General features: G+C 37.5%; 2 protein-coding genes across 2 annotated transcripts; one reads left to right on the forward strand and one right to left on the reverse strand.

Moving 5' to 3' along the window:
* Positions 1 to 1071: 1071 nt before the first annotated feature.
* LOC139474624 (toll-like receptor 4) lies at positions 1072 to 3528 on the forward strand. Its single transcript, XM_071257708.1, has one exon. It carries the CDS (start codon positions 1072 to 1074, stop codon positions 3526 to 3528), a length of 2457 nt encoding a protein of 818 aa, XP_071113809.1.
* Positions 3529 to 11968: 8440 nt separating this feature from the next.
* LOC139474628 (toll-like receptor 4) lies at positions 11969 to 24884 on the reverse strand. Its single transcript, XM_071257710.1, has 2 exons — positions 24797 to 24884; positions 11969 to 14722 (listed from the first exon to the last, which is right to left on the reverse strand). Exon 2 carries the CDS (start codon positions 14715 to 14717, stop codon positions 12264 to 12266), a length of 2454 nt encoding a protein of 817 aa, XP_071113811.1. The 5' UTR covers positions 14718 to 14722; positions 24797 to 24884; the 3' UTR covers positions 11969 to 12263.
* Between the last annotated feature and the right edge of the window lie 219 nt (positions 24885 to 25103).

Genomic DNA, 25103 nt, shown 5'->3' on the forward strand with positions numbered 1-25103 from the left:
GATATAAGTCGCGTTAGCTTCATGTGGGAGGAAAGGCCGAAGTGATTCAGGTCTTAGACGTTTATTTACCACTTTGGTGTAACCCATGGGTATGTAGCTCACAAACCTAGAAACATAATCGGGGGGAACCTGGATTCGAACTCACTCTTTTAGGTTTCTGACGTGCTCGGGGGGCGCATCTCTACACGGCGAAATACGGTGCCCTAGAAGTGGGCATCCCGTGAGCCCAATTGGTCAAGAATGTATTTCATTTGATAGTTTGACCATGTACATGTGAGCAGCCAATGATATTGGATGATTGCCTACATAACAGGTGTCACAGATAGATATGATTGATCATGGACAATGTGGATAATTGGGGTATATAAATCTGCGAATTATCATTTTCAGCCATGACGTTTTAAAGTTAGTCTATTAGGATTGGAATACACTGTTCTGATTTTCCGGTTTTTCCAATGATGAATCTAAAAACCAAAAAATACCGATCCTTTTATAACTATCAAATGTCGCACAAATGTATTGAATGTTTTATTCGTGGAGGATTGGGGAATTTATTTGTATATAAGATGAAATACAGAATCTAAAATTATATATGAGAACAAAGTAATAGCATGAGAATATTTCAAGTATCTTTACCAAGAAACCACAATTAAAAAATAGAAGCATTGATATATGTGATTTGATAATTACATTTGTACATGCCACTAAAATATAAACATTAAAAGAAAACAAGAACTGATAAAAATTCAAACATTAAAATCTTTTATTAAAAAAATGTTCTTTGTAGGACTATAATATGAAATGGATGATGTGTTCTAAAAAAATAACATATTGTTGTAATTACTTTGTTGAACTCTCACAAATTCGGAATTGTCATTTAGTGTTTCAAATTAGACAATCAGGATTAGGATTTATTCTTTTCATTTTTTTAATAATTCATCTAAAAAATAAAATCCACTGATCCCGGAATAACTGACAAATGATGGACGTTCTATGTCGTAGTGAATGTAAATGACATTAAAATAGTTGTCTTGAAGTCATTGCCTCTTCTTTTCTTCTTTTACAGTCATTATGGCAGTGGTGATCGGAATTCTCATAATCGTTGCAGTAAGGATCTCCAAAGTCAACACACACGTCTGTACATTCCATGACCAAAATGGCGAGTTTGTTGACTGTAGAGGGAGACAACTCCTGCAAGTTCCTGACGACCTCCCACGGAATATTACCTCTCTTGACATCAGTGACAATCAGATAACAGTTCTGAGAAATATGACATTTCAAAACTTAGACTGTCTTACGCACATAAACCTGACCAATAACTTACTTATCACTATGGAGCCTGATGCCTTGGTGGGGGTATTCAGTCTGACCACTCTGCTTCTTGCTAGTAACAAACTCTCACACAAAAACAACTCCTTACCCGAAGGACTTTTCCGAGACCTTGGGAATTTGCATTCACTCAATCTTGAGAATAATAAGATGAAAGCATATCCAGATTTGGTGTTAGCTCCCCTCACCAAGCTCCACAGCCTGTACATTGACCCCGTTCCAGATGCTGTCTTTGGGTCTGGATTCTCCAAACTGACAAATCTCAAAGTTCTCAAGATGGATGGTGGTCATTGTTCATTAGAAAAATTAACAAATGAAACGTTTCAAAGTTTAAATGAAACTAAACTTGAGGTACTCCTTCTAAATCACTGTCACCATTTAACGTTGTGTGAGAGTGGTGTTCTTGAGCCGTTGCCCTTCCTCAAACATCTGGAACTAACCAACAATGCCATCGGTATCCAAAATGTTTTACATCTTCTTTATCCTCTTGTTGGAAGGAACATGACTAGAATATGGTTGAACAACACATTTAAAACCCCGGCTCACTTCAAGGAAGATGTAGATGACCGTATCCTAACAGAACACAGCACACGCTTTTTGACTCAGATATGTGTTTCAGAGTTGTCTTTGAAAGATAACCGGATATGTTTAATTGAAACAGGTTCTTTCAACAAGTCACCCATCCGTGAATGTGTGGAAGTGTTTGATCTCTCAGAAAACCGTCTCATTGGAGATGCACGTTTTGTGTTATTCGTTGCGGTGTTCTCACAAATGAGATACCTGGACTTAAGTCATCAACATCATACATATGATGGAACTATAGGCAGATGGGAAGGAGCAGAAGGGAGGAAAAAGGGGAACCTCACACTGATGCTACCCCCCAAACTTCATTATTTTGATGCAACAGAAACATTCATGTTGTCAGATACGTATGATGAAATCACGTTTACAAACACAGAAAATCTTGACACATTGCTTTTTGGATACAACCAACAACATGATCGTACTCGTGTGAAAGGGTTGGAAAATGTAAGTCACGTTGACTTATCTGGAAACAAACTTGGCAATGTAACTGAAGAATTTTTTAAGTCATTTTCAAACGTCAAAACGTTATCTTTGAAAGATTGCAACTTACAATTTGCCAGTGATGTGCTAAGAGCTCGAAATATATTTGGTGCTCTTAAATTAGTGGACTATTTGGATCTTTCGTTAAATGGCCTACAAGTCTTCCCATTCATCCTAAATCAAAATAGAATCAAATATCTTAATCTTTCGCAAAACAAATTTGATACCATTCCGATTGTGACAACTACTTTTCCAAGTCTTACGCTTCTGAACATGTCATATAATATGATAGGACATTTGGATAAGTATACACAATCTGACTTGGATTCCTCAGCCGAAAGAAACTCTCTAAAAGTCATAGTTACAGGCAACATATTTTCTTGTGGCTGTGAAAATCTGGACTTTATCCTGTGGTTGATAGACTCACCAGTAATTTATGAGTCTGATAGAAATTTCCCTTGTATTCAGGACAATGGACAAATGACAAGAACTGTTGAGGTTGTCAGGAATTACATCAGTATCCATCGTCACTGTACTGGTATCTGGATGTTCACTCTCACAGTCCCATGTTTGACTGTCTTCCTGACGTCTATTGTAACTGTATACCTGATCTCCAAGAACCCAACAAGATTCAAAAACATACTCATGGGAACACTTGGGTTTGGCGTCCAGTATCTAACTCGAAAAGATTTTTCCTTCACACTCTACATCGGATATTGTGAAGCTGACATCCCTTTTGTTTATCGGAAACTACGGCCTGCATTAGAGCTTTGTAATTACCCTGTGCGTCTCTTCTTAAAAGATCGTGACGTACTTCCGGGTCATGACATTGCTGACGGAATTATAGAAGGTATCAATAAAAGTTGGAAGACCGTTCTTGTTGTATCACATGATTTCCTTGAAGACCCCTCTGCCTGGTCACATTTCACCATCAATGCAGCAATATACTCCATGACTGTCCTCATTCCTAACCGGATATTGATCCTACTGGTGGGTGACATCCAAGCAGAAGACCTTCCTCAGTGTCTGTTAAACATGGTTGACGAGGAATTTATAACACGCGTGGACGAATACCCTGAGGATCAGACAGCTATGTGGAAACATCTGAAACAGATTGCAAATTTGAAAGAATAATGGTTTTTGTAGTTGATATAATATGATGTTATAAATTCTAAGTGGTTTATGCAACAGTTAACGCTTCGTCTTTCCGACAATCTAAGGCAATTATAGTATGGATCCAGTGACAGTATATCACATTCTTATGGTCATATAAGCTTTAAGGCAGTTCTACATGTAGACAAGATCTTTCTTTACCAATAAATATTTCTATAAAATCTTTATTTGTTAGATTGATTATTTGTAACTTTGGTTTACATATTGACATTAGAGAGATTCTAATATCGTTCTTGAGGAAAGGTTACATTAAATTTTGCATTATTGAAGAAATGTTTAATGAAGATGAAATCATTTTTTTTTGTATATTATATAGATATACTTTTAGTAGTCCTTGTGTACAAAGTTTAGAAAACACTATATAAAAATGTCATTCGCAACAAAAAGAGAAAATGTCCAAACAAATGTATGCTATTTTGTGACATATGTAAATAGACTCAGAGTTAGGTGAGGTGAAATGGGATTTCACGTCGTGTTCAAGATTAATGCACTTAAACCGAGTCAGAAACTGTGAAACCCTGTGTTGTAAAACTTATTTATTTCTATTTGCGCTTCAATATTTTGGGGTAATGTAATATGTAGTGTTTGGTGGTGGACTTTATACTGAAATAAACCTGTCCCTCTGTCAGAAGAGTTAAAAGAAACAATGATACAATGTGTTACCTTATACTGATTATGATCTCTGGGGTATTTTCTACAGTACCTAACATCCAGGAATCGTATCTTGTATTCGTTTGCATTTGTTGTGGAGGCATGTTATGAACCCGTGCCGGGATTAATTCTGAAGTGGATGTATTAAGGTATTTTCTGTCTGCTGTAACATTCCAGAATCATCTCTTGTAATCATCTGCAGATGTTAAGGAAGCCTTTTATGAACCACTGCCAGGGATTCGTTCTGCATACAGTTAAATGCACCGTAACTGTATGGTATATCTGACACATTCCATCCCTTGGTTTCAGTGTTAAATCACGTGCACTCTCAATGTGGTCTGTTTCTCCTGACTCCGGGTTAGAAAAGGTCATCAGCAACCCATGCTTGCCTTAATAGGCGACTATGCTTGTCGTAGAAGGCGACTAACGGGATCGGGTGGTCAGGCTCGCCGACGTGGTTGAAGCATGTCTTCGTATCCCAAAAGCGTGGATATATGCTCATGATATTAATCACTGGATTGTCTGGCCCAGACTCGATTATTGACAGACCGCCGTCATATAGGTGGAAGATTACTGAGTGTGGCGTTAAACAACAAACAAACAAACAGACAAACACTGTGTTATTTTGATGTAAAGAAGGTGAAGCAGTCGTACAATATACGCTTTCGCCATTCAAAACACGAAATATTGGCTTAAATACCTTTTGCAGTAACTATTTCCTATGTATGAGTCATACTTTCAACAAATAAGGAATCATGTCCCGATATAACATGTGCTTTCGTTGACTCACTTCGACAAATACTTTATGCATGGTCGCTGAGAGGTTATGAGTTGTGTAATCAACTACGAATGCAGGAACTGTCAATGTCATATCATCTCAACAAATATGAGTTAGCAAATATATATTCACCTTCCGAAACAATCCTCTTGGGTGCTCAACAGCACCATCGTTACGTGTTGTAATCAATATGATGCGATCCCATGGTCGAGAATTGATAAGGGAGATCTTCCCAAAAGTATAAAAGGTTATCAGCTCAATTCGGAGATGCATTTACACGTTGGTTGTAAGCAATATTTTTCATTTGTAAACCATATAACGCATGAGCTGAAATGCATATATGATAGGATTTGCGATACTCTTCAAGCTGTGATTCGCAATTAGGTAATGTAAACAGTGATACCGCCGTCCAGAGTGTTGCTCGCATAGATGTGTATTTACCTCTCGAGAAACACAATCACCGGGGGAAATGTACGTAACTGACGTACTGATACCACGGTATGAAATATGACAAACATGCCAGTATACTACATTGGGTTGAGGTGTAGGCCCTGTAGTCCATAGGCTTAGCAAAAAACTGTGTACGTTTTGGCACTCAGTCAGTATATAATAATATAATGATGTTAATATCACAATGTCATAAATCAGATGGAAGAAGAGCTTTTTGATAGCTCTCTAGAGGTAAGTTTAGTTTTAAGATCGCGTAATTAGGTAGAAATGTATCGTTTGTTGAACATTTTGTGTCATAATTTGGTTTTTTTAAATGTAAATAAAATTACCTATTTTCCTTAAGACCATATTATCACTTTAGAATCTGGATTATTTTGCGTTGCCAAATACGCACTGACACTTGTCAACGACAATATGAAAGTTGCCAGCCTCTAATTGACGCTGGGTCATATGCTCTATTTAGGAATAACGTTTTTGATCCAAGAAAGTTGTCTACTTTTGATGAAAGCACCAGACACTACCAGAGACCAAACATCAGAATAACGTTCCCATTTCTGTAAGAAAACGGTGATAATAATGTAATAGATTATTAGGTAACTGAGGTCACAAAGAAACGTTCCAAATGTATCTATCGTCTGCACTTCCGGTCCCTACGGACAAATCACCAGGCCCTGAAAAATCCCATTCTGATGTCTTCATCGTCATTAATTCTGAGAAAGGAGCATTCTTCATCTACATTTATTCCTTACTTAGACTGTATAGACAATAACGTGCACACACAGACACTTATTTTGGGGGACGAATTGTAAACAATGTAAAAAGTAAGAACGTTCCCATTTCTGTAAGAAAACGGTAATAATAATGTAATAGATTATTAGGTAACTGAGGTCACAAAGAAACGTTCCAAATGTATCTATCGTCTGCACTTCCGGTCCCTACGGACAAATCACCAGGCCCTGAAAAATCCCATTCTGATGTCTTCATCGTCATTAATTCTGAGAAAGGAGCATTCTTCATCTACATTTATTCCTCACCTAGACTGTATAGACAATAACGTGCACACACAGACACTTATTTTGGGGGACGAATTGTAAACAATATAAACCAGTAAGTTAACCAGTAAGAATAACCAAATATCAAGAAGCCCTGACAGTGACTGATATGGTGCAATGTCAATAGTTTGTCTGTCAAACGGCTCCCCTGCAGTTCTTCAGTTCCATATACCATGCAGGAGTGTGTTGCAACTCCGTGCTGTCTTTCTCCCACATGATGTGAACAAATGTTTGTTAAATAGCTTTCTCATTGTTTGGCTTTCAACAGGTTGAGGCCTTCTACTAATGTATCACTATTTAGAAACAAAATGACAAATATCTTCTTTTTTAAACTAAAGCTATGGATATTAAATTAACATAACGCTTCACACATTGTATCCATGTGGGGAATCGAACCTGGGTCTTCAGAGTGACGAGCCAAAGCGTTAACCACCAGGCTATCCCACCGCCCCTCGGGCGTGGTCTGAGAAAAATGGTGAAATTACTGACAATATAAGTTGGCAACATTTCAAACATGTCAGAAGTACGAATTAAATATTGAATTACTAAAAAATGGTTAATAACACTTAATCCAAACGGACAATTAAATGTGAAGTCATTAGCCATTACATTTTTATGTCAACCATTTGAAATCCGAGTCCTGTAGTTTTGCACAATAACAGTCTCTTCCCACACTAATTATGAACAGCATCTGGATTAACACCTCCTGGTAGTTGAGTGTCTGCATTATATGTTGTCACAGTGCCAAGATGATCTGCCACTGAGCAATGTAATCTGTCATTGATAATGTCGTCATGATTGGATTTATTCAATGGTAGAAATACTTTACCGAGATAATTATACATAGCAGCTGATTTCCTAATTCATAAACCTGTCACAATAACAATATTTGTAGTATGAAGAGTTTTGTGTCTAGTTTGACGCCCGCGCCGAGTCTATTCTGACAAGTCAAGTCACACCTTGTACAATGCTTTGGTGTCCCCGATGTAAGATCAAAGACCGGGGTCGCTGTCCTGCCGAGAAGACAGAAGCTGGTTACGTAACAGGTGTTTTGAGCTGATGTTCGTGAAACCATGTTTGATACACTCTGTGTATTTTAGATCGGATCCGTTGTATCTTAGTACTGATTAAAAACTATCAGTGTTGCTATCTTCGCCGGTAGACATATATCACGCTGTGTGGGTTCACTTGTATATGTTTACTTGAAGCCTTAATGCTCTTGCTCGGTATTGATTTTAGTGTTAATAAATCCTAAAACTTCAGTTTATTTAACTTTGTCAATGCGCCGCGATGCTATCGGTTTGTCTTATTATGTTATTCTCCACATCAGAAGTGCGAACCCTCGAAAATCCACTTTCTGACAATAACGACTCGGTTCCTCTGTGGGTGAGGCGTTACTCTAGGGTAGGCTGCGTAATCGTAAGGTAAGGACCGTGACACGAGAGAACGACGGGGATATGAACATGTACCTGATATGTTCTTTACATCATTCAGAACCACACAAATGTAGATTTGTTTCGGGTGTGGTATATTTATCATTTAGACAATAAAGAGAGGATATGTTCTATTCATAAATTAGAACGGCAGAGAAAGCAAGATATGTACCGGATTTATTTTATATATCATATATCGTTGAGAAGATTATGACCTAAAATTATACCAAAAATGAATGTAATTTATGTTCTTCACGGTTTCATTGAGTTATATACAAACATTTGTAATCATGTTAACACAGCATATTTACAAAGGCACTAAGCAGAGAATATGGAATACATTGTACAATATGGTGTAATTCCATAGCATGTTGTTGGTATGAGTTATGTTACTGTCTATAGATAGATCATTGATCGACGGTTCCAGGAGCTTATGCCTTTTGACACAGCTGATATGAAGTCAGCTCAGCTGTCGTGGCTCATTTACATGACGACAAGGCTGATAACGCCTCTCAATATCCCAACATTCACCATGCTGTCTGTGCAGTTGTCAATGCATTATGTATTGTTCTAGGTTTAGAGTGTCAAGTAGATGCTCATAACGGGTTTCCATGCATGACATAAGGCTTGACGGCACAGCACTATTATGCCATCGCACTGATCATCCCACATTAAAAGCTGTCCTGGTGTTATTAGTAGAGTTCCTACCTGCCTAACTATTGCACACACTGGAATAGATGGCATACTGTGTAAGGTACACATATTCCAGTTTATAAGTTACAAGTATACTGCGGATTTTATTAAAATGGTTTAATTTAGGGTTATTTTGCATGCATGTGTACCAATGAGCAGTATAATGTTATGTTATCTTGATATGTACGGTTTTATTCCACATATCTTTGGATGGAAAATGGTCAGTTTTTTGTAACTCATCTTCTTTGTTATATTTGGCAGAACACAGAACCTCAGCTGTCACAGTCCACAATCCCAGTGTCTGAATAGTTGCAAGTGTCGGAGATCTTACATGAAACATTTGTTCAGTACGTACAAAGTAACGCTGAAGGTTTTCAAAGCCACAGTTCAGACGCCTAGAAGACTTATGGAATTGTTACTCTACGCCACACGATCACACAGCAGCCTGGGTCCAGCCCACCTGATTTTAACCCAATATTTCTCAGGGAGTTCACATTCTGTCTCCCCTTCACACACGCTATAGCGGTCTGGCAGGATTCCAAATGAGTACTGATAACAGAACCTGCAGCTGCCCATATACCTTGTTACTTGGTCTAAAAGAACGTGATTCATTAACATTCAAACACTAAGACACAGATTTTGCTTGCATGATATGTCAATCTTAGAGCTAATGTGGGGAAAGGTCGGGACTCATGCCTTGCCATTGCATTCTTGTTATCTTTGGCTGCTAAAGGTAGTCAGTTACTATACGTGCACAGTGGGTGTGCCACTCGTGAGTGACAAAACGGACCAGTATAGTTCGAAAATGCCATAACCTTTGGCACAAGTGTGTTGTAACTGTAGTACTGCCGAGTGACCCATCAATGGACAATATGCAGTCTTTCTGGCAGTCATAAAGCATTCAGGGTATCCACTCCTATGTTTGTAAATGCAGAAAAGGAAAACACTCGAACGGACTGTTGGCCTCCATGAATATGAATGAGACCCATTACATTCCATGGATGAAGGATATTGCTAATGGTTCCGCATAATTATTATGACAGCTGCAAAAAATCGAAACTTCAGAAGAACACAAATGAGAATTATATGTAGGGTTTTATACCGCGACTGTAAAGATTTTTTTTATTTTCCAACACCTGGTGTCATCACTGATTTTCAGTGGTCCATTCAATTTTGTCAAAGTTGTTTTCCCTTTGCGACAAATGGAATCTGTTTCAGAGGATTTTTTCTCTTGCATTGACAATTTACATTTGACATTAAAGATATCACCTAACTGCACCGAATCCTGTACAATGCATTTTATCAACTTTCAACCAATTTTTTCACGATGAAAATGCCTAAACTAAAAAACAACAAAAGGGTCTGGCCTGACAGTGTTCTTGTCATACTAAGTGTATGCACCAGAAAGAGTACAGAGAAAAGTAATTTTAACTTGACACTGTAGAGGCATGTTCCTGCAGAAGTCAGACTGTTGTTGATTCAAAAGGTCATATCTATTTCATCATTTATTTACCTGCATAAACAAAAATGCTTCAGGCCTAAAATTTACTTACCCACTTTCTATGCATGTATATGATTTGTATATTGTTATTAATGTTACATGTTTTATTCTACATTGAAATATTTTCTGAAATAACTTAGTGACATCTTCAACTCAGCATACATTCATTGTCAAGTTGAGTACATGTAGAGTTTTAAGTTGTTTCGTGAGCTTGTGATACACAATGATGGTATTATCATTCTATTCGACGGAAAGTGGATGAAACGGTCGTTCAATATTGCCCTAAGCTTAGAAACAGGCGTGCAATCTTTTTCCATTTTCTTTTCCAATCTAGCTGCTGCCCTTATTGGGATGGCCACAATCTGGTCAGTGTGAGTCAGTGAATATTGTTTACGCTCATGTTTAGTCGTATGCCAGCCATATCTCAGCATGGGACACCAGAAATGGACGCTGTGGGGAATCGAACCCCATCCTTCAGTGTGATGAGTGAACACCGCAAACGTCATACCAGTCAACCAATGAGTTGACTAATCAGCTTGTTTCAGTGAGTTAACTAGCTGACTTTGGGTCATAAATTCACAAAATACTTATCCATACGCAAAGCAACATTTGCTCACATAGTCATTGAAATTTGAGTTGCATTATGATGATCATGTCAGAAGTGATCACACAATCTAATCACATTAAGTTAGCAATGACATCAAATCATCTTCCTTAATAACCAGATCACACAGCGAATTACTTGAATATTCATAAAAAAAAGTCATACCCCAAAATGTTAAAAGATGGTAATCGTTACACACACACACACACACACACACACACACACACACACACACACACACACACACACACTCACAACCCAATCACCTTTTACGTCCAATGGGATTTGTTCCGGCTGATAATTGCGATTTCTTATTCTGTGGCGTTTAATATTTACATATCGTGATCGCCTGCTGAGCCTCTGAGTTACTGGGGTGATCTCAGATCCATTGACACAAAACTATTCTCTTCCATAAATCTCTTAAATGCTTGCATAATAATGATAGTTTGATCTTAGGTTTTACACACCCACAAAATGGTTCAGTGGATATGCATGATAAAAAGTATCTGTTGTGGGCTTGGCGAAAAACATTTTAATTCTTGAAGCGCAAAAGTTCTTTTATTTCTATATTTCTATAACATATACACTCAGTCAACCGGATGTGACAACATGATCCATTTAATCGCCTCGAACAACATGCATATTTTGCAGGGACTTGTGAAGATTCATTAATTACAGGTCAAAGTAATATGACATTGATATGTTTTACTTTAGGATTAGTTCCAAGGGATTTTGTGAAACACTGCATTGGTTCTTTGTTCAGCATACATATTATTTGCATTCACTTCCACTAATTTACCCACCTGAACTAGAAAAAGTAGAAAAACAATGAGACCGCCTCATCGCTTTCATATTTAGATCTGTGCATAAAGATTCAGACTGAGAAACTATTTAACAAGACTGTATGAAATGAGGGATGACTTCAACTTTCCAATAGTCAACATTCTCTTTACTCCTTCAGCTTCACAACTTGTGTGGTACAATCGAGCAGTATCGTACAATTCTTTCTCAGAGCTTGTTTAATTAATGTTACCTTAGTATAGCTTTCAAAGGGTTTATAGTAGATATGTTGAGGACATTTCCAAATTTGACACATCAGTAAAAAAAATCATGTCTGATGCATTTCCCTATTTTGACTTATGTTCCCATGGTTTTTTCAGGTGAACACTTGACTTGCATGTGTTTGTGACGGTTACCACCGGTTGGGCAGGATATGCTCAACTTTTCGCGAAAACCTGTGATAGTGATTCATAAACACATGCTCAAGCAATGGTCGGAATCGTTGCAAAGGCTATGCTTTTTGAGATTTCTTATGAACATGGAAAAGGTTTTGTCACCTTCATATTCAGAATTATACCCAAGCAGTGGTTCACGAAAGCCCCCCTCAACAGCAGACGGATGGAAGAGACGTTTCAGGTACGTTACATACTATAGAAAATACATGCAGAGATCAATATAGAGTAACACATTTGCATTGTATCACTGCCTCATTTTATAAATCTAGTTATTGGTTATCACATCTATTATACAGCGATTATTGTTCCAAATTTGCAGTCAGTTTAAGGTGTTTCCACAACGCTGTCTCTTGGGGGTATTCGTCCACATGTATAATGAAGTTCTCTTCAACCATGTTTAACAGACACTGAGGAAGGTCCTGTGTTTGGATGTCACCCACCAGTAAGATCAATATCCGGTTAGGAATGAGGGCATTCATGGAGTATATTGCTGCATTGATGGTGAAATGTGACCAGGCAGAGGGGTCGTCAAGGAAATCATGTGATACAACCAGAACGGTCTTCCAACTTTTGTTAATACCTTCTATAATTCCGTCAGCAATGTCATGACCCGGAAGTACTTCACGATCTTTTAAGAAGAGACGCACAGGGTGATTACAAAGCTCCAATGCAGGCCGAATTTTCCGATAAACAAAAGGGATGTCAGCTTCACAATATCCGATGTAGAGTGTGAAGGAAAAATCTTTTCGAGTTAGATACTGGACGCCAAACCCAAGTGTTCCCATGAGTATGTTTTTGAATCTAGTGGGGTTCTTGGAGATAACGTATATAGTTACAATAGACGTCAGGAAGGCAGTCAAACATGGGACTGTGAGAGTGAACATCCAGATACCAGTACAGTGACGATGGATACTGATGTAATTCCTGACAACCTCAACAGTTCTTGTCATTTGTCCATTGTCCTGAATACAAGGGAAATTCCTATCAGACTCATAAATTACTGGTGAGTCTATCAACCACAGGATGAAGTCCAGATTTTCACAGCCACAAGTAAATGTGTTGCCTGTAACTATGACTTTCAGACGGATTCTTTCAGCTGAGGAATCCAAGTCAGATTGTGTATACTTATCCAAATGTCCTATCATATTATATGACATGTTCAGAAGCGTGAGACGTGGAAAAGTAGTTGTCACAATGGGAATGGTATCAAATTTGTTTTGTGAAAGATTAAGATGAATTATTCTATTTTGATTTAGGATGAATGGGAATAATTGTAGGCCATTCAACGAAAGATCTAAATATTCCACTAATTTAAGAGCACCAAATATATTCCGACCTCTCATCACATCATTGGCAAATTGTAAGCCACACTGTTTCAAAGATAATGTTCTGGCGTTTGAAAATGACTTAAAAAATTCTTTGGTAACATTGCCAAGTTTGTTTCCAGATAAGTCAACGTGACTTACATTTTTTAACCCTTTTATACGAACAAGAGCATGTTGTTGGTTGTATCCAAAAAGCAATGTGTCAAGATGTTCGGTGTTTGTAAATGTGATTTCATCATATGTTATTGACAACATGAATGTATTTGTTGCATCGTAATATTGCAGTTTGGGGGGAAGCATCAGCGTGAGGTTCCCCTTTTTTCTCCCTTCTGCTTCTTCCCATATGCTCTCAACTCTATCATATGTATGATGTTGATGACTTAAGTCTAGGTGTCTCAGTCTTGAGAACGTTGCAAAAAATAACACAAAAAATGCATCTCCAATCAGACGGTTTGTTGAAAAATCGACCACTTCCAAACATTCACGAATAGGGGATTTGTATAAAGAACCTGTTTCAATTAAACATATCCGGTTACCTTTCAAGGACAACTCTGAAACACATATCTGAGTCAAAAAGCGTGTGCTGTATTCTGTAAGGATACGATCATCCACATCTTCCTTAAAGTGAGCTCGGGCTTTATATGTGTTGTTCAACCATATTCTTGTCATGTTCCTTCCAACGAGAGGATAAAGAAGATGTAAAACATTTTGGATGCCAATTTCATTGTTGGTTAGTTCCAGATGTTTGAGGAAGGACAAAGGCTCAAGAACACCAGTCTCACAAAATGTTAAATAGTGACAGTGATTTAGAAGGAGTACCTCAAGTTTAGTTTCATTTAAACTTTGAAACGTTTCATTTGTTAATTTTTCTAATGAACAATGACCACCATCCATCTTGAGAACTTTGAGATTTGTCAGTTTGGAGAATCCAGACCCAAAGACAGCATCTGGAATGGGGTCAATGTACAGGCTGTGGAGCTTGGTGAGGGGAGCTAACACCAAATCTGGATATGCTTTCATCTTGTTATTCTCAAGATTGAGTGTATGCAAATTTCCAAGGTCTCGGAAAAGTCCTTCGGGTAAGGAGTTGTTGTGTGAGAGTGTGTTACTTGCAAGAAGTAGAGTGGTCAAAATGTATACGCCAAAGAAGGCATCACGCTCCATAGTGATAAGTGAGTTATTGTTCAGGTTTATGTACTTAAGACAGCTAAAGTTTTGAAATGTCATATTTCTAACAACTGTAATCTGGTTCTCACTGATGTCAAGAGAGGTAGTGTTCCGTGGAAGGTCGTCAGGAACATGCAGGAGTTGTCTCCCTCTACAGTCAACAAACAGCCCGCCATATTGGTCATGGAAAGTACAGACGTGAGTGTTGACCTTTGAGATCCTTACTGCAACCATTATGAGAATTCCGATAACCGCTGCCATAATGACTGGAAAAGAAGAAAAGAAGATTCAATGACATATCATCAACGGTTATAATGAAAGCATCTAAGACTTCCATCCTTTGATAGTTATACAGGGATTGATGCACTCTGCTTTTTAGAAAATATATTTTTTATAATTTGAAAAATCATAACATAAAATCCCAATCCTAAATTATAATTTGCAGACAAATATACAGTGTATCTACTCCAATAACTGACATTGTCCCTTAGCAAACATGTTTGTCGCTTTCATCCGTTTTATATTGGCAATATCATATCCTTGGGTGCTCGCATGTGCACGGTTAAGTCAGACTGTTGCTCTCTGGGTACATTCATAGTAATTCTACGTTTTGATGTGAGAGGTCTTATGATATCAGTGAAATTATCTTTAACCATTGTCATTGCAACAAACATTTCTCTTCTGGAAAAAGGATATTTTGTTTTTAGTAACATCGTCAACAATAGCTAAGGTTGAGTGCAGCAGATGCCCTAAAGAAACACAGCGTATTACTTGATATTCATTCAAAAAAGTCATACCAAAAAATATTAAAAGATGGTATTCGTTGTGACCCTGCCTGGCGCTCGGCATTGAAGGGATCACACACACACACACACACACACACACACACACACACACACACACACACACACACACGGATGGTTTTGGCGACGATTTTGACGTCCGTAAAACTGACGGGTTCGATGATGAGATGTGGGGAGGTGAGGTGGAATGGGGTTTAACGTCGCGTCCAAGATTATTGCACTTATATAGCGACGTGCATGCACATGTGTGTGTGGCTACTAGTCCGGACTGATGCCGATTTATAGTGCTAGCAAACTGAGATACCATGCCGCAGTTAAACAAGAATACGCCACTCAGACACAGTATACGGACTCCGAGCCGACAAGTCCTTGTTTTAGCCCCCCAATGCCGAGCGCCAGACAGGGTAACAACAAGTACCATCTTTTAACGTCTTTTGGTATGACGCGTCCGGGGATCGAACCCCAGACCTCCCGCTCTCCGCTCTACCACTAGACCACGGAGGTGTTCGATGATGAGATGACAACACTTAAGAAAAGGAATATCTTTTGCACACAAACGATAACGTTTATTTTACTCTCAAGTAAAACCAACGTTATTCGTGACAACATATTGTTTAAAAAAAACTTTATCGATAGTCATCGCCATCTCCGTCAAGAAACAACATTAAGCAGGATGAGATTTGAAAGTTCATCAGATAACACGGCTCCTGTCCAAAGGACACAAGTACTCACAAATGAGGTAGGAATATCAGGGAAGGACTCATCTCGTTTCTCGTAGATGCAAGATCAGAAGAAATGAAAGCGTATTTATCATACGATAAACTTGTTGTTTCCGACAAAGCTTATGTTTTAGCTGTTTTAAGGATGGAAACAGGCGTAGTGTTCCGGGGTATCCTCCCACAGGTGAGGGGGGTCACACGGCGGAGCGGGACACCCGGCCAACATCACCACGTGACGGGCAGTATGACAGCTTGGACTCGGCAGTGAACAAAATGACCTTAAAGGGAAGTTAGATTCTGATTCAAGCTTATTATTAATCTGTTCCTTGAACATTAACGGGCTGCTCGCAATTTAACATTTTCTTTCTTGCTGAAACAATGCTACAAGATATTAACCATATAAAATATTTATTTAGAGATTATACATGTTATGCTTTTCCAGCAAAACAGGAAAGTTCTTTGGTCGTTGTTCAGGAGGAATCGCTCTGTATGTGCGTAAGACCTATGTCCTGTACATGACAAGAATCCACATTAACTAGGATAACTGTGTGTTTGTGAGGCTTGAGTCTGATGTGAAACCTGTCAGTCTGGGTGGAATGTATGTGCTTCCGGAAGGGTCCCCGCTATACCGCGATCTGGCGGGAGACGACGGAATTGATCAACTGGAGACTGCGATAGCTTGTATGGCACAGACATTGACATGGTTCTATATGGGTCATTAATTCACGAACTGCATCCCAGGATGATTTCATTTTAGAGAATGAAAGTGATGTTGAATTGCTGGATCTAGGAGAGATGTATGAAACAGATATGTTCTGTGAAGGAAGGAAATCACAAGATGAGAAAATAAATAAGTTTGGTTTGTCATTATTAAATATATGTAAACAGTGGGGAATTCATTTTGTGAATGGAAAGAAACCGGGTGTCTTGGAAGGCTGTTTTACGTACGTAGGCCCATATGGGACTAGTTTGATAGACTATTTTCTTGTATCTAGAAACAATTGTAATGCTATCAAAGATTTATATATACACAGTAGAACGCAGTCTGACAACGTGCCCGTTTCCTGTCAATTGTTACATTCTATTAGTCAGCCGCCGTCACCGAGTGACCAGGAAACATTTATTACACTGAAAGTTCTCAGAAATGTGTGGTCCGAGGATGGATATTAGTTCAATATAGACAATATCTCTTCTCCCCCAGCAAAAGCAATCATTAACAGCTTTCTTGATTTTCTCGTAAATGTAAACGAGGCTGCCGACTAACTGTCTACTATATTTCAGATCATTGGTGCGCACACAAATATTCATCGATTACATATTCTTCGAACATAAAAAAAACGAAAACAAACCTGGAAGTTATTAAGAGGCCAAACGAGATTTTAAAAAGAAATGTGAGGAAAAGGAGACTACTAAAAATAACGAATCGACAGATCGCATGAACTTGGCAGTTGGTGATAGAAACTTTCGCGCTATTTGTCAACCAATAATAAAGCATCATCTAATGCCTGGTCACTTAAAACATTGTCATTTTTTTATTTTATCCCATTAATGTAAATGCATGGGTTCTTTTCTGTTAAAGCGAGAGTGACAATTAAATCAATAAAACGGGAATTTCAATTAACTTTGTACATATATATATACATATATATATATATATATATATATCCAGAAATATAGGCTTTGCAATAAAGTGAGCTAAAGTTACAAGTCTTTCAGTTGAAGAGTGTTAGGCAGGCAGCCTTTATTTCAATACCGGAAGTAGTATAATCCAAACCGTAAGTACAAATATCAAAGTTACAAAGTAAGCCACAGCTACATGTAAAATACTTTCTCCTTTGAAGTTCTAATATAGTCAGCATCTGTTTCCTGAAACAACAAAGGACATAATCCAAAATAGATGTGCCAATAACTAATTTAATAAACACACGTAGAACCAGGTGGCTACAAATTTTAGGTTTGAAAGCAGTGAAAAAGAATTCTTAAACCGGAAGTTAGACAATTCAAACACTTAAGCTTTGTTGCACAACGAGATCCAACCATGGGTCATTCAAGTTTATAATAAGGACGTGTTTTCTGAAACCACAAGTGAAATAATGCAAAAACATGAAGAACTAACAAGTTTGTTACAAACCGAACTAGAACTATGGGGCTTTGTGGTTTTCAATTCCAATTAAATGTTCTGTGTCAATCCGGAAGTGATAATTTATTAATTTTCTGGTTCTAAGTGCACTGGTAGAAGGTATCTGTTGACATTCTTTGATAAGACCAGACGTAGTTACTCCTTAAAGCTATCTAAGCGAGCTAAAAGGATGTGGAACATGCGAATGGGCACCTATCGCAACCTTGATAAAGCAGTGAGAATGGATGTCATTGGAGCCCGACATATTTGGTTTCAATTTTATGAATAAATGCTTTCATCAGAAATCTGAATCAAATTCCACTGCAACAGCACATCCTACCAAAATATCAGCTATCTGGATATATATATATATATATGAATTTCTGAGAATTCTAAATGATTTCAATAAAATTATGTTGGGTTTTCATATTTTAAACATATGACCCATTTCATATTATCGTCCAACACGACTTGATACAGTTTCTGATCCCCTGGTCTTGTAGTTTGTCAGAAGAAGATAATTAAAATATACTATAGTTTGAGTTTATATCATTTTTGGTTTTCTTTTAATGTTGTTATTTTATTGGCATGTACATATCTGATGCGAAACATACATCAATGTTTCTAAATTTCTATACATGCGATTTCTTAGCAAAGAGACTTTAAAACATAATTTTACTTTGTTTTCATTTATAAACAAAACACTAAAAATATTCACACTTAGTTGTAGTTTTTACGAAAATACTCTTCGCTCTCCATGTCTTAAAGACTGACCGCTTGAATGTTTTCAGTACATTTCTGTCAGATACAGTTATATTGGGAATCAAGTGGTCACACCTGTGACCAAGCAGATCATGTGCCAACGAACCCTTATGTCGTGGGTCTCTGCTCATAATTCAATCACTGGTTTGTATACTTGGTTCGATTATCCTTTTACTGTAAAGCGACGACAAAGAACAGTAACATGGTTTTAGTATTGTCACATATTGTATGTAAAATTTAACCAGTGTTGGTTGTGACATCGTTCCCGGGCGGCGTTCAGCAACTAACAAAAGAAGACCTATTCTACCCCGGAATCTACACGGGTCACTAACAAACAGAACTGACTAAACTTTGCTCACTGGACTTCGATAAGGTGTTAATTTGGTGTTGATGCGACACATCAATAGGTCGTTTCAGCATTTTCTGTTTGTTCTTGTTTAACATCGCAATGAGAGATATTCCAGCTGTCTGAAGGCCGTATGTAAATAATCGGGTCTCGATGAGACAATCCAGGGATTGAAATATATCAAACTTTTGTGTACAATGTGGTTACTAGTCTGGACTAGCATATACTTTCGTTTCAGGCGAATTTTGACCTTGAGTCGACATTTGCAGCATAACAGTTTCACAAAATCAAAAATGCGGACATGGGCAATAAAAATAAAAGTAAGCGCAAAAATAGGCTTTAGCATATGGTTGCCATGGAAACCAAACTTGCATTCGAAATGGTCCTACACCTTGTGACAAGAAAGTAACGGACCAGGTTCAGGCGACCCTAACTGACCACGGACCTCGAGGCAGCGTTTTGGACAAATTGACAAGTACGTCAATTACCCCTTCGCTTGTCAAAGCCCAAACAGACATTGCTTAGGCCATTGAGGCAAGGGCTGGGGATTTACATCTCCCTTAACGCGGGGTCTATTTCTGGGGGAAATAAGGTACGTGACCCTGTGACCCCCAGAAACCAGACTTTGACCTTTGCAGTGGAAAGACAGTTGACCATGCTTACACATATCTTCTCTGATATTGCTTGACTGAAATGTTACATGCAGATTCCTTCTCATGAAAAACGTTTTTCTTTTAAATATTTTCAAAAAATCAAATTTTGCAAAATAATTTAAGATCTTCTTTAGAACCATAACCGCAGAACTGAACATTGTCTTAATGACTACAAGTCGATCAAGGTTTGTTCAAGGCAATATACACGTATCTCCCCCACGGCAATACCTAGACTATAATTAACTGTGGCCACTCATATATATGTATCTCAGCCATGTACATACCTTGACTATAATAAACTGTTGTCACTCATATGCATCTATCTCACCCAAGAACATATCGAGACTGTTATAAACTGTGATCACTCATATACATGTTTCTCATCCATGAACATACTTAGACTATAATAAAATGTGGTCACTCATAAACATGTATCTCACCCATGACCATATCTAGACTATAATAAACTGTGGTCACTCATATACATCTATCTCACCCATGAACATATCTAGACTGTAATAAACTGTTGTCACTCATAAACATGTATCTCACCCAAGAACATATCTAGACTACAATAAACTGTTGTCACTCATAAACATGTTTCTCATCCATGAACATACCTAGACTATAATAAACCGTGGTCACTCATATGCATCTATCTCACCCATGAACATATCTAGACTGTGATAAACTGTTGTCACTCATAAACATGTGTCTCATCCATGAACATACCTGAACTATAATAAACTGTTGTCACTCATATTCATGTATTTCATCCATGAACATACCTAGACTATAATAAACCGTGGTCACTCATATGCATCTATCTCACCCATGAACATATCTAGACTGTAATAAACTGTTGTCACTCATATACATGTATCTCACCCATGACCATATCTAGACTATAATAAACTGTGGTCACTCATATGCATCTATCTCACCCATGAACATATCGAGACTGGTATAAACTGTGATCACTCATATACATGTATCTCACCCATGAACATATCTAGACTGTAATAAACTGTTGTCACTCATAAACATGTGTCTCATCCATGAACATACCTAGACTATAATAAACCGTGGTCACTCATATGCATCTATCTCACCCATGAACATATCTAGACTGTAATAAACTGTTGTCACTCATAAACATGTGTCTCATCCATGAACATACCTGAACTATAATAAACTGTTGTCACTCATATTCATGTATTTCATCCATGAACATACCTAGACTATAATAAACAGCGGTCACTCATATTCATCTATCTCACCCATGAACATATCTAGACTGTAATAAACTGTTGTCACTCATATACATGTATCTCACCCATGAACATATCTAGACTATAATAAACTGTGGTCACTCATATGCATCTATCTCACCCATGAACATATCTAGACTGTAATAAACTGTTGTCACTCATAAACATGCTTCTCATCCATGAACATACCTAGACTATAATAAACTGTGGTCACTCATATGCATCTATCTCACCCATGAACATATCTAGACTGTAATAAACTGTTGTCACTCATAAACATGTATCTCACCCAAGAACATATCTAGACTACAATAAACTGTTGTCACTCATAAACATGTTTCTCATCCATGAACATACCTAGACTATAATAAACAGCGGTCACTCATATGCATCTATCTCACCCATGAAAATATCTAGAATGTAATAAACTGTGATCACTCATATACATGTATCTCACCCATGACCATATCTAGACTGTAATAAACTGTTGTCACTCATATACATGTATCTCACCCATGAACATATCGAGACTGGTATAAACTGTGATCACTCATATACATGTATCCCACCCATGAACATATCTAGACTGTAATAAACTGTTGTCACTCATAAACATGTGTCTCATCCATGAACATACCTAGACTAAAATAAACTGTTGTCACTCATATACATGTTTCCCATCCATGAACATACCTAGACTATAATAACTGTGGTTACTCATATGCATCTATCTCACCCATGAACATATCTAGACTTTAATAAACTGTTGTCACTCATAAACATGTTTCTCATCCATGAACATACCTGAACTATAATAAACTGTGGTCACTCATATGCATCTATCTCACCCATGAACATATCTAGACTGTAATAAACTGTGGTCACTCATATAAATGTATCTCACCCAAGAACATATGTAGACTACAATAAACAGTGGTCACTCATAAACATGTTTCTCATCCATGAACATACCTAGACTATAATAAACTGTGGTCACAAATATGCATCTATCTCACCCATGAACATATCTAGACTGTAATAAACTGTTGTCACTCATAAACATGTTTCTCATCCATGAACATACCTAGACTATAATAAACAGCGGTCACTCATATGCATCTATCTCACCCATGAAAATATCTAGAATGTAATAAACTGTTGTCACTCATATACATGTATCTCACCCATGAACATATCGAGACTGGTATAAACTGTGATCACTCATACACATGTATCCCACCCATGAACATATCTAGACTGTAATAAACTGTTGTCACTCATAAACATGTGTCTCATCCATGAACATACCTAGACTAAAATAAACTGTTGTCACTCATATACATGTTTCCCATCCATGAACATACCTAGACTATAATAACTGTGGTTACTCATATGCATCTATCTCACCCATGAACATATCTAGACTGTAATAAACTGTTGTCACTCATAAACATGTTTCTCATCCATGAACATACCTGAACTATAATAAACTGTGGTCACTCATATGCATCTATCTCACCCATGAACATATCTAGACTGTAATAAACTGTGGTCACTCATATAAATGTATCTCACCCAAGAACATATGTAGACTACAATAAACAGTGGTCACTCATAAACATGTTTCTCATCCATGAACATACCTAGACTATAATAAACTGTGGTCACAAATATGCATCTATCTCACCCATGAACATATCTAGACTGTAATAAACTGTTGTCACTCATAAACATGTTTCTCATCCATGAACATACTTAGGCTATAATAAACTGTTGTCACTCATATGCATCTATCTCACCCATGAACATATCTAGACTGTAATAAACTGTGGTCACTCATATAAATGTATCTCACCCAAGAACATATGTAGACTACAATAAACAGTGGTCACTCATAAACATGTTTTTATCCATGAACATACCTAGACTATAATAAACTGTGGTCACAAATATGCATCTATCTCACCCATGAACATATCTAGACTCTAGTAAACTGTTGTCACTCATAAACATGTTTCTCACCCATGAACATATCTAGACTATAATAAACTGTGGTCACTCATATAAATGTATCTCACCCATGAACATATCTAGACTACAATAAACAGTGGTCACTCATAAACATGTTTCTCATCCATGAACATACCTAGACTATAATAAACTGTGGTCACAAATATGCATCTATCTCACCCATGAACATATCTAGACTGTAATAAACTGTTGTCACTCATAAACATGTGTCTCATCCATGAACATACCTGAACTATAATAAACTGTTGTCATTCATATTCATGTATCTCATCCATGAATAATAAACAGTGGTCACTCATATGCATCTATCTCACCCATGAACATATCGAGACTGTTATAAACTGTGATCACTCATATACATCTATCTCACCAATGAACATATCTAGACTGTAATAAACTGTTGTCACTAAAATACATGTATCTCACCCATGAACATATCGAGACTGTTATAAACTGTGATCACTCATATACATGTATCTCACCCATGAACATATCTAGACTGTAATAAACTGTGGTCACTTATATGCATCTATCTCACCCATGAACATATCGAGACTGTTATAAACTGTGATCACTCATATACATGTGTCTCATCCATGAACATACCTGAACTATAATAAACTGTTGTCACTCATATGCATCTATCTCACCCATGAACATATCGAGACTGGTATAAACTGTGATCACTCATATACATCTATCTCACCCATGAACATATCGAGACTGTAATAAACTGTTGTCACTCATAAACATGCTTCTCATCCATGAACATACCTAGACTATAATAAACTGTTGTCACTCATATGCATCTATCTCACCCAAGAACATATCTAGACTGTTATAAGCTGTGATCACTCATATACATGTTTCTCATCCATGAACATACCTAGACTATAATAAACTGTGGTCACTCATATGCATCTATCTCACCCATGAACATATCTAGACTGTAATAAACTGTTGTCACCCATATACATGTATCTCACCCATGAACATATCGAGACTGGTATAAACTGTGATCACCCATATACATCTATCTCACCCATGAACATATCTAGACTGTAATAAACTGTTGTCACTCATAAACATGTGTCTCATCCATGAACATACCTAGACTATAATAAACTGTTGTCACTCATATACATGTTTCTCATCCATGAACATACCTAGACTGTAATAAACTGTGGTCATTCATATGCATCTATCTCACCCAAGAACATATGTAGACTGTTATAAACTGTGATCACTCATATACATGTTTCTCATCCATGAACATACCTAGACTATAATAAACTGTGGTCACTCATATGCATCTATCTCACCCATGAACATACCTAGACTGTAATAAACTGTTGTCACTCATAAACATGTGTCTCATCCATGAAGATACCTAGACTTAATAAACTGTGGCCACTCATATGTATGCATGTAACCATGAACCTATCAAGACTATAATCAACTGTCATCATTCATTTTCATGTATCTCACCCAAATACATATCTAGGCTATAATGAACTGTACTTATATGCATGTATGCAACCGCTGAATAGATGTATGGAAAAGACCAATCTGAAGCCAGTAAAAGTAATCACAAAGGTAATAACGGTGTTGAGGGAAAAATCAGATATAGACTCACATTATCCACTTCAGCACTTGCCAAATGGTTTATACCCAAACTGTACCAGTGTGTTCTACATGGCATGAGTGTTATGTGTCCTTCAAACTGTGTCGCAGTGTACTCCGCAAACATGACTGAAATCGAAAGCTTCCTCAGTATTAACTTCCGTGATTAGGCTTCAATCTCAAAATCTTAAAATGCGTGTTTCACCTTCCTTTTCAAAATCGAGGAACAAATAAGATTAACTGTACAAATAGTTGTTTAACAGATAAATCATACATGAGGAAAAACACAACTGTTGTTTGAACAGATGCATGTTCCGACA

This window comes from Haliotis cracherodii, unplaced genomic scaffold, assembly GCF_022045235.1.
Source record: "Haliotis cracherodii isolate W230 unplaced genomic scaffold, xgHalCrac1.p SCAF_3, whole genome shotgun sequence".
NCBI lineage: Eukaryota > Metazoa > Mollusca > Gastropoda > Lepetellida > Haliotidae > Haliotis > Haliotis cracherodii.